The following is a 12960-nucleotide window of genomic DNA, read 5'->3' as shown; positions in this document are numbered from 1 at the left end:
CAATGTGGAAGAGCCCTGCTCTTGGCTCTGGCACCTCAACCTTTCCCGTTTTGCCAGTGCAGAGAATCCTAGCTAAAGGCTTGAAGATAGATGGGGTGGGAGAGGCCAGGGGACACACGCCATCCTGCTCTGAGTAGCAGGACACACAGGGCTCTGGCCAGTATACTAAAATGGTCCTGGTCCAAACACAGAGTTGGGCAGCACCACAGGCCAGTCTGCACCCCACCTGCCCTTCCACCAGGGGGTGCATCACGAGGCAGCAGCTGGCATGGCTCTCTATGGGGCTCAGGGTCCCCTCCATGGGAAGCTCAAAGTTTCCACTGGGTCCTCAGAGGCCTTCACTCTATGGACCTCTGGATCCCTCACCAACTGGAAACCTCAGGCAAAGAACCTGCCCAAACTAGAGGCTGAAGGTGCTGCCTGGTTTAAGAAGCCAAGGGAGGAATGGCTAACACAACAGAGCCCTCGTCCATCCTGGGGCTGGGATTAACCTACGAGCAACAGAGGAAGCCAGACAGAAATCCTAGCACGGTCCAAGTCCTACAGTGCCAGAGCCCTATGTCCCAGCACTGAATGATCTCCTGCGGTGGCTGGGGTGCTGGGCCCAGCTGTCTGTGCAGAGAATGACCAAGTCTCCCTTCCAGTGTGGGGTATGGGGTGGCCTGAGGGTGTTCACAAAGCCCAGGATTATCTCCCAAGGCAAGAATATTTGGTCACCTTTGGGTGTGTGAGTGGCATGGCCTCACCTGCGCTCGGATCAGGGACTCAAAGCTGGGCTGGAAGTAGTCGAGTCGGCTGCCATAGAACCGTGGCATCTCATCCAAGAGCTGCTTGTTCTTGGCCTCAAAGTCATCCCGCACAGGCCGCAGCTCTTCTCGGGCCTGAGGAAGGAGACCTTGTTATCAAGACACTCACTGTTGGTGCAGGATGCAGGTGTCTAGGTGCCGGTAGGAATAGCTGGTGCCTTGGTCCCCAGGACAGGGAGGAACTTGCCACAATGATCCTTCTGGCCACCTTGACCCTTTTTTGTCAACCCCCTCACCCGCTCCCGTCTCCCTGACACCTGGTGCAGCTTGGCCAGCACGGGTCCTGTCTTCTCCTTCTCCTCGTACTTCTCTACCTTGGCCTGGAGTCTCCTGTAGTCCTGCAAGGCCTGCTCCCGCCGCTTCACTGCCATGTTGAGGCTCGGGAAGACACTGCCAAACCTGCCGGGCACAGTTGGGTTGGACACAGGCCCATTCTGGGAGGGCAGCCTGGCAGCTCATCATTCACAGGTACGTATGGAGTACCTACTAAGTGCAGACCCTGCTCTGAGTCTTGGGATTTTACCAGGAGACAGACCGACCAGCGCCTGGTGGCCTGGAGCTTATGTTACTAACAGAACAATGTCCAGGAGGAAGGTCAAGAGCACGTGAACTTTTAGGACCACTCCATTAGGCTTAAACACCGGGGGCGGAGAATGGATGACACCACTTGTCCAGCTGCTGCCTCCCTCCCTGCCCACAGCAGTCTCACCATACTCCAGGACCTGCACGAGAGGATGGCAGGACTGAGACACTCCTCCCCAGAAGTTATTTGTCAGACAGCTTCATCTTAAAAACTGGGAGAACCCAAGGCTAGGGAGATGACACATGACTTGCTCAAGGTCACAATCAGACAAATAGTCCATAAGAGTACTCAAGTGCCAAATTTTCTGTCTGGCACCTACTCATCACCTCATAGTGCCACTGGTAGGTCACAGAACTGAAACTGGAAACTACTCTTTCAAGGGCTCCTCAGCACCACAGGAAAACCAGAAATCCTGTTGTTCTACCACCGAAAGGGCAGACCAACAAACCAGAACTTTAGGACTCAGGGACCTCCTCCTGCCCCATGACTAAAATGGACCAAAATGGGAACCACTCATAAGAGTGGGCCATTCAGAAACAGCAGCAGTATTTCCAATGCTCCAGCATCTGGTAATCCGAAAACCAAATCCTCTAATTTAATGTCTATCATGGAAGGGCTTGCTACCTAACTGAAAATGCTAAAGAAGGGACAGATACCCAGGACTTCTCTGACTCCTCAGCTACATGCCCTTATGTGTGGGATCAAGCCCTGCTCCTTCTTCCTCTCTGGGTTCCTCCAGGAGGAGCTGACTCTTCTGGTCCTGCTCACCAACTCCGCTTCTCCACCCCGAGTGACCAGAGTCGGCAGGCCCCTCAGGTGCATGGCCAGACACTGATAGGCTGGCAGGGCAATATTTGACTGACTGACTGGTCAGGCAGGAGACGCGGCCTATTCAATGCTGTGTAACTGGCAGATGTGGGGACCCTCTCCACCTGGACTCATGCATGGTGTTCCTTAGATGCATGGCGTCTAAGGTGTGATGTCACTGGGAGGAGTTGGTCTTGATGCTCTTGCCCAAGGCAGCTGCACAATGGAGCTGCAGCCGCCAGAGGAGCCCCTCTCCCTTCCTGGGCAGCTGAGCCGTGTGTGGCACAAGGGAGCAGGTGTAGTTGGCCTGGGAAGTTACCATGCTGTCCCTCCCACCCCAGGGGACAAGCGTTCTTAGCAGCTGTCTGATCCTCTTGTCAGAAGTAATCTTCTGCTTTGGTGGCCCCAGTGCCTAGGAGGTGCTGGGTGGCTGTGGAACAGGTACGGGACAAGAATGAGAGGCAGCAGCGGCAGTAGCGGGGCGCTTTCCTGCCCTGACTATCATCCCACCACTCCACGCCCATCAACTCAGGAAAGGGCAATGCCATGTGTGTGAGGCACAAGACTGGTGTTATGCGAGTCGGTCAGGGGGCCCTGGATACCTGCTGACCTGAGCAGCACCTGTACCTGGGCACATACTCCCAGGCTGTTTCCATAGCTGTCATCTCCAGGGCCAGAGTCAGCTCCAGCAGCAGTGCCAAAGAGAGGGACCCAGTCAGCCTCTGGAGAACACAGCAGCGGAAGCTCAGGGCAAAGTGCACAGCTGGGAGGGTGAGGTGGGAAGGGACTGGGGGTTACAGCCTTGTGATCAGGTAGTGTCAGACGGTTATGTGTACAGGTTAATCAAATATTGGCTCCTTCTCTGCCTCTGGAATCAGTGTCACCTGTCCTCTGCAGTTGGAGCCTGACTGGCAGGGAGACTGATGTCCCCCACAAGAACTTCTGTCTCCCACCGCAGCCCTCCTCAAACTGAGAGGCCATGCAGGCTCAGGCCACAACTGACGAATCACTAACAAATAACCGTGAGTGGCTTTGGACTTGGGGTTGGGATCTTCTGAGGCAAAGAAGAGATATCACAGCCTACCCTGAGGTGGCTAAGAGTGGGGGACCAGGATGTTAGCCCCCTTTCCTGCTCATTGAACCCCTACCTTTCCATTTTCTACTTTTCAGCCATGGATGGACAGACGGCCAGCCCAGTAGCAGGTGGTGTGTGTACTGTGGCACTGCACAGCTTTCTGACAATGGGATGCCCTTACCCCACCCCAGATGTGAAATGGTTACCTCCACCTTTAGGTCAGAGGTCTGGGTGCCAGTAGGAGGCTGGTCCCCTTTGTCAAAGCCCCTCCTTGGCATGCCCCTGGGACTTGAAAAGGTACACACTGACTTCCCCCAGCAAGGACAGAGCTCTCCCTCCAGATGTACCCACGAAGCCCACGCCTTCGTGGTTTTCCCTAAAGAAATAAGGCCAGGGGGCTGGGGCGGGGGCTGGGGCTCAGTGGTAGAGCGCTTGCCTAGCATGTGTAAGGCACTGGGTTTGATTCTCAGCACCACATAAAAATAAAATAAAGGTCCACTGACAACTAAACAAACAACAAAAAATTTAACCTTACTTAAAAAAAGAAAGAAAGAAAGAAAGAAAGAAAGAAAGAAAGAAGGCCAAGAAGTCAGACTCTCTCTGCTCAGTCTCTGCTGTCCCTTGGTAAATTAGTGGTAAGAGATGGGGGACAGGATTCCCTGGACCAGGTCTCAGGAAATACTCTGCTCCCAAAACCCACTCAGATCACACCTTCCCCTGCCCACCCAGCCCTGCCTCCCTGTTCCTCAGAGGCCTCTACCACCCGAGAAGTCAGTTCCGAGGACACACGCTCAGCCTGGCGGGGTGGGCTGGCCCACCTTCCCCATTCCATGGTACTGTGCCAGGTGGCAGTGAGTACACCTGGGCCTGCCTTCCTGAGGCTCCAAAGAACCTCAGGTCTGATTCACATTTATCCTGGAAGGGACAACTGGCTGGGCCCACCCCAGGTCTTTCCTCACTGGAGTTTGACCCATGGGGCTGTCCTTCTCTTGCTTGCCCAAGCTTCATTAGCAAGCTAGCTCTCCAGGAGGCAGGGAGGCAAAGCGTGGGGTGAAGGGAGAGCGAGGAGGGAAAGAGGCCGGCTGGGAGGTGGGCTGGGAGCAGCCGGCCTGGTGGGGAATGCCTGCCATTCCTCATCTGTGCCCACGCAGCCGGGATCTTCCACCCACCAGGAAAGGGAAATTGAAAGCATCCCTGTCCCGACATGTGAACGGGCCAGGGACCGGGGATTAGAGGCTGAGCCCCCTGGGGGGCAGGCTGGGGGCGGCAGGGTGGCCATGTGGCCATGATCTTCATCAGAGGACAGGAAAGCTGCAGTTTCCTGTTTCCGGTCCTGGGGTCCCTGGGAGCTTCTCTCCTGGCAGAGGAAGCAAGTGGGGAGGAGGCAGCAGGCTGTGGTGGTTTCTGTGGTCAGGGGAAATCGCATGTTGGCTGCGGGCTGCAGGGAGCAGCCAGCTTGGGCAGCCAGGCAGGCCGGAGGGCTCATGCAGGGGTCAGAGGATCCGCTGCGGAGATGGTGGCCGCCCCCTCTGCCACGCCCCCACCTTCCTGGCAGGTGGTGGGCTGCCCTTGTGGTGGGAAGCAGCCGGGGTTTCTCTCTGTTTGGCTGCAGGATCTGATTTCAAGGCTGCCTCGTTGGTTGTGAAACAGAGACAGGAGTCAACCCCCTGCTCTCTGAGCTGGTGTCCCTGCTGGGCTGTCCCAGCCTGTGGCTACCTCTGGGACCCTGCAGCTCTCCACACGGAGAAGTCCTCTTGTGGGCAAGGTCTGTTCTGTATTCCTTTCACCCAGCTCTGAACCTTTGACCTGTAGATCAGGCCTCAGAGTCACAAGCACTCAGGCTCATCCTACACCCAGCTCCCCATGTGACCCTGAGACAGGGGGTGAGTATGACTGGGAGGCAGTGGGAGGTGAAGCCTACTCTGGGGAGGCTGGGTGGCAGGGCAGGAGGCAGGAGGAGAAATCCCTTCGTGCACCAGCTCGGCCTAGCTTCCCACTGCAGGCCTGGTTAGGAAGGAGTGCTTGAGGGGTTAGAGGTGTTTTTCCTAACCCCACCCCTTGGACTTGTACAGCGAAGGAATAGATCAACACCCCCCAACACAAGGGACTGGAGGATCAAAAACTGCTCTCTTCCTCTCCCTCTGGGCCCTGATCCAGGCCTAATGATAATTAAGCAGGGCCTCATTACCCAGGGCCTGGCAAAGCAGCTGCCAGGGACCACCACAGACGAGGTAATAAAGTGCAGCTGCTGGGCTGGAGCACAAGCCTTTCTAGGTCAAAGCTGAGTGGGAGAGGCCAGGAGATGAAGGAGTTGGGAGCTTCAAGGCTTCAGTCTGCTCCTCCCTCCAGGGCCCAGGGAACAGGCCTGTCTGATCACTGACCAAGGCCTGCCAGACAAAGATGAGTCTTGCGGAAGAATTCCTGGTCCTCACAGGTCACGAGCTAGAGGGATCTTTCCAGGCAGGACCCCACTGCTGCACCCTTTCCCATGTGTGGCCACCCCCACGTTTCCAAAGCCGAGGGCTGCAGGCAGCTGCACTCCCACCCGGTCTGAGATGAAAGGCCTTGCTCATGTCCGCTGAGGGCTGGCCAGGATCTCTGCTGGCCGAATCCAGCCAGCCCTGGCCTCACGGGTCCCAACCAGGAGCAAAGGGGAAAAGGGCCAAATGACCAACCGACCACCGGAGCAGTGTCTGGCGCCATGAGGGGACCAGCAGTTCCCGGCTACCTCAGAGCATGTCTGGCACTGACAGTGCTCTGGAGCTGCTGGGAGTCTGTACCCAGAGAGACACAGATCCCATGGCTGGAGCCCCTTTGAGCTTGTCTGTCCCTATGGGGGTCTGGGTACAGACTGCTAGATAGGCTCCTTAGTCCCCAAGTGGCCAGTTAACCTGCCTTTCCCTTAAGTTCCCTGAGGCCTGTGTCCCCAGATGACATTACTCACTTTTTCAAGGGTTCAATCACAGTCTTTTGGATCTGGTTCACCTGTCAAAGAAAAACCCAATGGCATCAAAACTGGGGGACTTAGACTCTCCCTAAAAGGGGAGGTTGCAAGTTCCTTGGAAGGCAGAGATCTGTTAGGCCCTTAAAAGCAAGGACAGAAAGGGGATGCAGAAGGAGAGGCAAGGTGGCACCCCTTAACTCCGTAGCTTGAAGACACAGAGAGATCAATCAGGAGGCCCAAGGGCCAGGTCAAGTTCATCCTGTTAATGCTGCTGCTAAGGCTCAGACATTGCTCAGTGTGGAAGCCTAGGTGGGGGCTTGAGAGAGCTTCAGGGGCCCTGTGTGAGCAGACCTGCCATGCGCACGTACCCTCATGGCCTCACAGTAAGGGGTACACCTCACAGGAGCCATGGGAAGAGGATGCAGCCCAATCAGGTGGGTGCGGGCTTGCAATACAAGGACTCCAAGGACTGAATGGCCCAGATGGAGAGGCAGAGGGGGGAGGTGCTAGTGCTTGGTCACTAGAGATAAAGACCGAGTCACCTTTTCTTGGTTGAAGGCATCCATCCGCTTCATGGCTGTATCCAAGGCTGTGACCATGTTCAAAAAGTCTTGGTCTTGCTCACAGAGGGGATTGGAAAGTAAGTCCAGGGATATCTTCACGGCAGATTTCGACATGGCTGTAAGAAGTCAAAAAGTGGTGAACCTTTGAAGGAACAGGTTCAAGGTCTCCTCAGTGCTTCCTGCTTTCTCATGGCCCAGGGACCTGCAGCCCTCTTCCCATGCCACAGCTATTAAAACTACATGACACCACAGAGCCATGTGGCCCTGAGGATTGAACCCAGGGCCTCATGCATGCCAGGCAAGTGCTCTACTACTGAGCTACATCCCAGCCTCTTTTATTTTACTTCAAGACAGGGTCTGGCTAAATTGCCAAGTCTGGCTTCAAACTTGGGATCCTCCTGCCTCAGTCTCCCCAGTAGCTGGGATTATAGGTATGCACTACTGTGCCTGGTTATCCTCAGTGTTTAGTACTTATTTCTGACTATCTAACACCAACCACATCAAGGAACACTTTCACAAAGCTTTATGGATTACAATGACTTCATTTTCTAAACTCTAGGTTATACTAGGATCATTTGGGTGGGAATCTGTAAAATATCCATCTCTGGCTCCAGAGATTCTAATTCAGCAAACTGGGAACCTGAGAATATGTATTTTATAAACCTCTCCAGGTGGCATGGCTGTGAGGCTTTGGCCTCCCTTATGTACACAAGTAAAAGCACTCCAGTTTACACCTGGCTCAGCACGCTTTCACTGTAAAGGGCCAAAAGGTAAATATTTTAGTCTTTGTGGACTGGAGGAGGCAGCTCAGAAACCTGTTGGCTGCTGAGGTTCTTGGTCCCATAGTTGTTTTCAGGTCTCAATTATTTGCAATCAAAATTCTCGAGGGGCAGGAAGATGGACTGGTATGGACTGTCCATACCAGTTTCAGAGTACATCTGGCTTCCTTAGGGGAGGAGACAAGATTTTGAAAGCATTTTTCTCTCCCTCTTTCCCTTGCTTCTCTTCCTTCTTTCCCTTTCTCTTTCTTTTTTTTTTTTGTACAAGGATTAAACCTAGAGGTGCTTAACCAGTGAGCCACATCTCAGCTCTTTTTATTTTGAGACTGGTCTCATTAAGTTGCTTAGGGCCTTGCTAAGTGGCTGAGTCTGGCCTCAAACTTGTGATCCTCTGCCTTAGCCGCCCAGGTTGCTGGGATTACAGACCAGGCCACCACATCTGGCTGAATGCATTTTCTTACTACTTGTATGTCACTGAATTTAAGACACTATCAATTTTGTGTGTGTGTGTGTGTTGCTGGGAATTGAACCCAAGGCTTGTGCATGCTAGGCAAGCATCTACCACTGGCTATACCCCCAGTCCAAGACATTACCAGTTGTAAAACAGACCATTGCTGCATAAACCACTAAGAAAGAAAGAAAAATGCTGCCAATGGAACCAGAACACACCATCAAGTGTTGTGGTGCTTAGAAGTCAGACATGTTACAGTGAACAGTGTCTTAGAATTAATGAAGGAAGTCCTTCCTTTCAGCTGATCAGTGTGACCTTCCCTCCACTCATCAGGTGCCAGGAACCCTGAGCCCAGTGCTATCCTGAGGAAGGGCCTGCTTCTCCACTGTGGGTTAGAAAGAACCTGAGCCCTGGGTAAGAGGGGTCCTGCCCGGCCCAGCCCCTCTACAAGGCATCAAAGAGGCCCTGAGTAGCCAGCGGCCTGTTCTGAGCACCACCTAGGCTCCCCTGGGATCTGGGAGAGGGCTGCAGTCACCTAGCAAAAGGGCCAAATAGGAGAGAAGACTGGAAACGTAAACTTTCCAGAAATGTTGAAACAACGGAGGAAGAAACACTTTAAAATCTGTGAAGTGACTTTGTAGATTAGGAACAAACATTATGCATAACTTGATTTGATTATGAAATGATCACATATGGCATAATTAAAAGATAATAAAAACCTGGATAAAGCTGGAAAATTCTGAAAAACGTCTTCTACTAATTTTCCCCCCATATTTGATGGAAAAAAATCCAAAAGCTGGGGGTGGGGAGACTTTCTCTCTCTGTTTCTGCTTTCCCAGTGCCCACACCTCTGACTCTCAGATGTGAAGTCAATGAACTGCATCTCTCAAGCCACTGGCTCAGGAGCAGAACTGGGTCTGGAATCTCCTCAGGCACACAGCCCGGTGCTCAGGTCAAGAAAGCCCTGGTCCCCTGGCCTAGCTCACATTCCTCTCTGTCTCTGCCTAGGCTCAGCAGGGCATGGCTAGCCAGCACAGCCCCAGAGGCTGGTGGGTTTTGAACCACAGAGAAAGAGAGGGTCCTGGGTCCCCTAAGTCTTCTGAATTGTAGGATCCAAAGATCCCTCAGAGACTGATCACTCTGAAAGTCCTACAACTTTTTTGAAAGAAAGATCATCTTTTTTAGAAAAACAACTGGGGATTTTAGATTCTATCTGGGGAGCTCAGGAGCTTCTGAAGTCAGGAAAGGTATAATTCAATTCCCCTCATTGTCAGGGTCACTGGCTCTTTCAGTGTGTCCCTGATCTGGCTGCACCAGTGTCACCTGGACATGCATCAAAGACACATCTCTGGGTCTCATTCCAACCGGATGAATCAGAGATCTGGGGGTGGGGCCTGAGCCCACCAGTGATCCTGCTGCCACCAACATGGGAGGCTCTGGGTGTGGCTGTGAGGCTGCAGCCGTGTGCCCAGTGAGGAAGAGCCTACTCTGCCCACACTCTGCTCCTCACTCAGGGGCCAGTAGCCCTCAGCTCCAGGAGCCACCCACCTAATCCTAAGTTCTCCATAGCCAGACTCCTTTTCATGGATCCTGATGTTCTACTTGGTTCAAAGCAACCCACTAAGAAAACAACAAGCCTTCACTCCACTCGTGCTCTCACAGTGCAGCTGTCTGAGGAGGAGGGAGGGGAGGAAGTGGCAGGTCACGGCACCTCCCCTGCTGAAGACAGTGCAGAGCAAGAGACAAATGCCATCCAAATAATGCAGACCCCGGAACACACAGAACAGATAAACCCCCAAGTCCAACCCTTGGCTTGGAAACGTGAGGGGCCAACAGTGAAGTGCAGCTGTGTTCAGGATGGCCCATACTGTCAGGATTAGCTATGGCCCGAGGCTCTGGGGCCCTGACAAAAGGGGCTGGCCCTCCTTGCACAGGTGGACAGCTTTGCTGGTGGCTCCCAGCTTTTAGAAGGTAGAGAACCCTGCTCCCGGGGAAGGAACACTTCCCTCTGATCAGCTTTTTAAAGTGCCCTTTACTGGAAAGATGCATGTTTATGTAAGTAAGTGTGGCTAAAGTCTTAGCATCTGGGAAGAAAATGAGAGAAAATCCAAATTGTTGCCTGTGCTAGGGACCTTCCATTGCACATCAAGTAGGACTGGGTCTTCTAATGCCACCCTGAGCTGCTCAGTACCTTGTGCCTTCTGGATGGCCTCTGGAGACCTTGATGCTGCCCATTTGGACTTGGCTCATGAGGCACCCATGCCAACACAGATGGGCTAAGGTTCTAGAGTGAAAACTCTGCCATTTCTACTAAGAGAGGGGCAGAGGAACAAGTGAGATGGTGACAGAGGACAAGCAAGAAAGGGGTAGGCTTTTCTGTCCTGAGACAAGGGACTGAACTAAACGGTTTATTCTCTCATAAAATGGACATCTCACATTCCCTGTCAATCTCAAGTTTAGAAGAGATGAGGGTAAAAGTTCTAGGAGAACTGTTCCAGGGCTTCACCGCCATCATAGAGCATTTGTATGTGGGTGGAATGGCCAAGTGCGGAGATGGATCCTCACTTCCACCGTGCCTCACCTGAGCATACAGCCTCTGAAGAAAATCCTGCTCCACTCAGGGCCTTGGCACTTGCTGGCCTCTGTGTTCAAAGCACTGTCTCCTCAGATATTCTTGATGGATGATTCCTTCGTCCCTTAGGACTGTGTGGAAGGGATCCCTCCTCAGGGAGGCCTCCTCCTGCACCCTGTCATGCTCCTGCCCTTATTCTTCCTCATACTATCACTGTAACATGGCATTATAACATATACTCATTGACTTCTTATGTCTCCCCTCCTTGGACGGGAAGTTCCTGTTGAATCCCTAGCTCTGAGGCACGGGTCCAGCATTTATAAAGTGAGAGAAGGTGGAGAACCCTGGTCAAACCTAAGTCTCCCTCAGATCCTACTCTAAAGTGATATTCACACACGCTGACCCTCTCTGAGAGGCCACCACATGCTAGTGCTGCTCTCAGTGCTTTTTACTAAGAGCAACTGAACCAACTGATTCACCGTCACATCAGCCAGAGGGATCAGCACCTTGAGCACCTGTTTTCTGGACCAGGGAACTGAGGCACAATGAGTTAGCCTGTGGTCCAAAGTGACCGGGCAGGGCAGGAATTAGTGGCAAACTATTGGTCAAGTGCGGGATGTCCTGGGGTGGAGACAGTAAGGGAGCACTGCTCCACTGCTCCAGTTGCTGGCTGGCTCCCTGGGGACAAAGCCTGTGGACACAGTCTCCTGACACTGCCTGACTTTCAGAGCTGTCTTTGTCTCAGAGCTCCTGGGCCTAGCTTTTCCTCATCAAATAAGACCTCTTCAGCCAAGAAGCCTCCCCAAGGCCTTGGCCATTTCCTGGCACCTGCTGGCTCTCACTCACCACAGACCTTTCAGTGCCCTTCACAACAACAAATTTATCCTGAGGTATTTGGCCATATACTTTAACCCAACTCTGTTTAAATGCACAACAGCTTCAGTTCCTGTTACCACAAGAAAACCAGGAACTCTTGTTTCTGTGAGCAGGGAAGGCACTGCCTGAGCTGATGGCCCAGATGCTGAGTAGTGGAGGCACCTCTGCTAGAAGTTTCTACTGGCCAGGGTTCCATCCTAATTGGAATTCCAGGAGAGCCTTGTACTCATACCACTGCCACAGTAGGGCAGGAGGAAGTGGTGCTCTGACCTCAGGGCACTTCTCAGGGACACTATTTTGACATTCTCTGAATGTAGTGACTTACAAATCATCCCCCTGAGGGAGCAGGACACCCCCAACCCTACCAGCCACACCAGGCGTGGGCAGGGCACCTACCCAGGTCAGCATCGGTGCTCTTCTTCATGTCCTTCTGCAGTCTCTTGGTCTGCTCCTCCAGCCTGCAAGGCAGGTGCAGGCCTGGGTGCTGGGCCACACGGCACTCAGGCTCCTCCACCCCTGACCTGAGAAGGCCCACCAGGGAGGGAAGGACCTCTCCATGGGGCTCTTACCCCAAACTGCACGTTCTGCAGGAGGCCAAGTCCCCAAAGGCTACTAGTAATGACTCTTCTAAAGCCATCTGCTGGGGGAGAACTGGCAGCCTGGTGACCTGAACTGGCCTCAGCTTCCAGGTGCTGATAGGGCTACTGAGTGGCCCACTGACTGGTCAGAAGGAGACAGGTAGGGTGGGGAAGGAGACCTGGCAGGAGGTAGTGCCCTTCCCCAACACCCGCCTCATCCCGGGGTTTGACACTCACTGCTGGAGTTTTCCATACTCCCTTTCAAAGTCTCTCTCCACCTGTAACAAAAGAGATAACTCGATCAACAGAGAAATGACAACACAATGGAAAACGTCTCCCAGCCTGAGATGCTCCACACCCTCCCCGTCTGCAGAAAACAACGCAGTCCAGTCCATGCAAGCTCCAGCAGATCCTCAGGGACACAGTATCCCCTGTGTTCCCAAAATTAATGAAGTGTTTGACTTGGGAGAAGGCCTCTCCTCCCAAAGGGGCCAGCCAGGCAAGTCACAGCGGATTGTGGCTCTGCTCTGCCACCACGGGGAGTGAGGTGCCAGGCTGGGTGCCCTCTCTTCGCCCCCACTCTGGTGGCAGTCAAAGTGCTCTGGAGTATGACTGAAGTGCACCCAGGGAGGCAGCAGGGCATGGAGAAGAGGCGGGCTGCAATTCAGGACTGGCCCTGCCTCTCGGCAGCCAGGAGGCTTTGCGGGACGCCACCCGCTCAGCCTTGGTTTCCCCTCTGGTCCTCCTGTCGGCAGCTGGGTCTGCAGCAGGCCAGGAAAGTCCACGTATGTGACTGCAGGTGGCAAATTTGTTCTGGGAACAGGGAAGGGGCTCTGTCTTCAGTTTAGAGGATAAGCAGAGATAGATAAGATATGAGCTCTGATAGCTGTGGAGCTTAAAAATATTTCCTCTCACTCCAGAGCCTC

At 53.4% G+C, this 12960-nt stretch overlaps 1 protein-coding gene across 2 annotated transcripts in view; it reads right to left on the bottom strand.

Annotated features, from left to right (window-relative positions):
* Bin3 (bridging integrator 3) overlaps positions 1–12960 on the bottom strand; it is a 40901-nt gene that overhangs the window by 6463 nt on the left and 21478 nt on the right. For both annotated transcript variants that reach the window (XR_013091167.1, XM_076853595.1), the window contains exons 3-8: positions 12272–12312; positions 11853–11914; positions 6758–6894; positions 6216–6256; positions 1064–1205; positions 747–881 (exon numbers count right to left, since the gene is read on the bottom strand). Coding sequence is in view for 1 of the 2 variants with exons in the window: in XM_076853595.1 (XP_076709710.1) it covers positions 747–881; positions 1064–1205; positions 6216–6256; positions 6758–6894; positions 11853–11914; positions 12272–12312 (558 nt within the window). In the remaining variant the exon portion in view is untranslated. The remainder of the gene's footprint in view (positions 1–746; positions 882–1063; positions 1206–6215; positions 6257–6757; positions 6895–11852; positions 11915–12271; positions 12313–12960) is intronic.

Source organism: Callospermophilus lateralis, chromosome 4 (genome assembly GCF_048772815.1).
Source record: "Callospermophilus lateralis isolate mCalLat2 chromosome 4, mCalLat2.hap1, whole genome shotgun sequence".
NCBI classification, from domain to species: domain Eukaryota; kingdom Metazoa; phylum Chordata; class Mammalia; order Rodentia; family Sciuridae; genus Callospermophilus; species Callospermophilus lateralis.
This window is presented reverse-complemented; position numbering and strand designations above follow the sequence as displayed.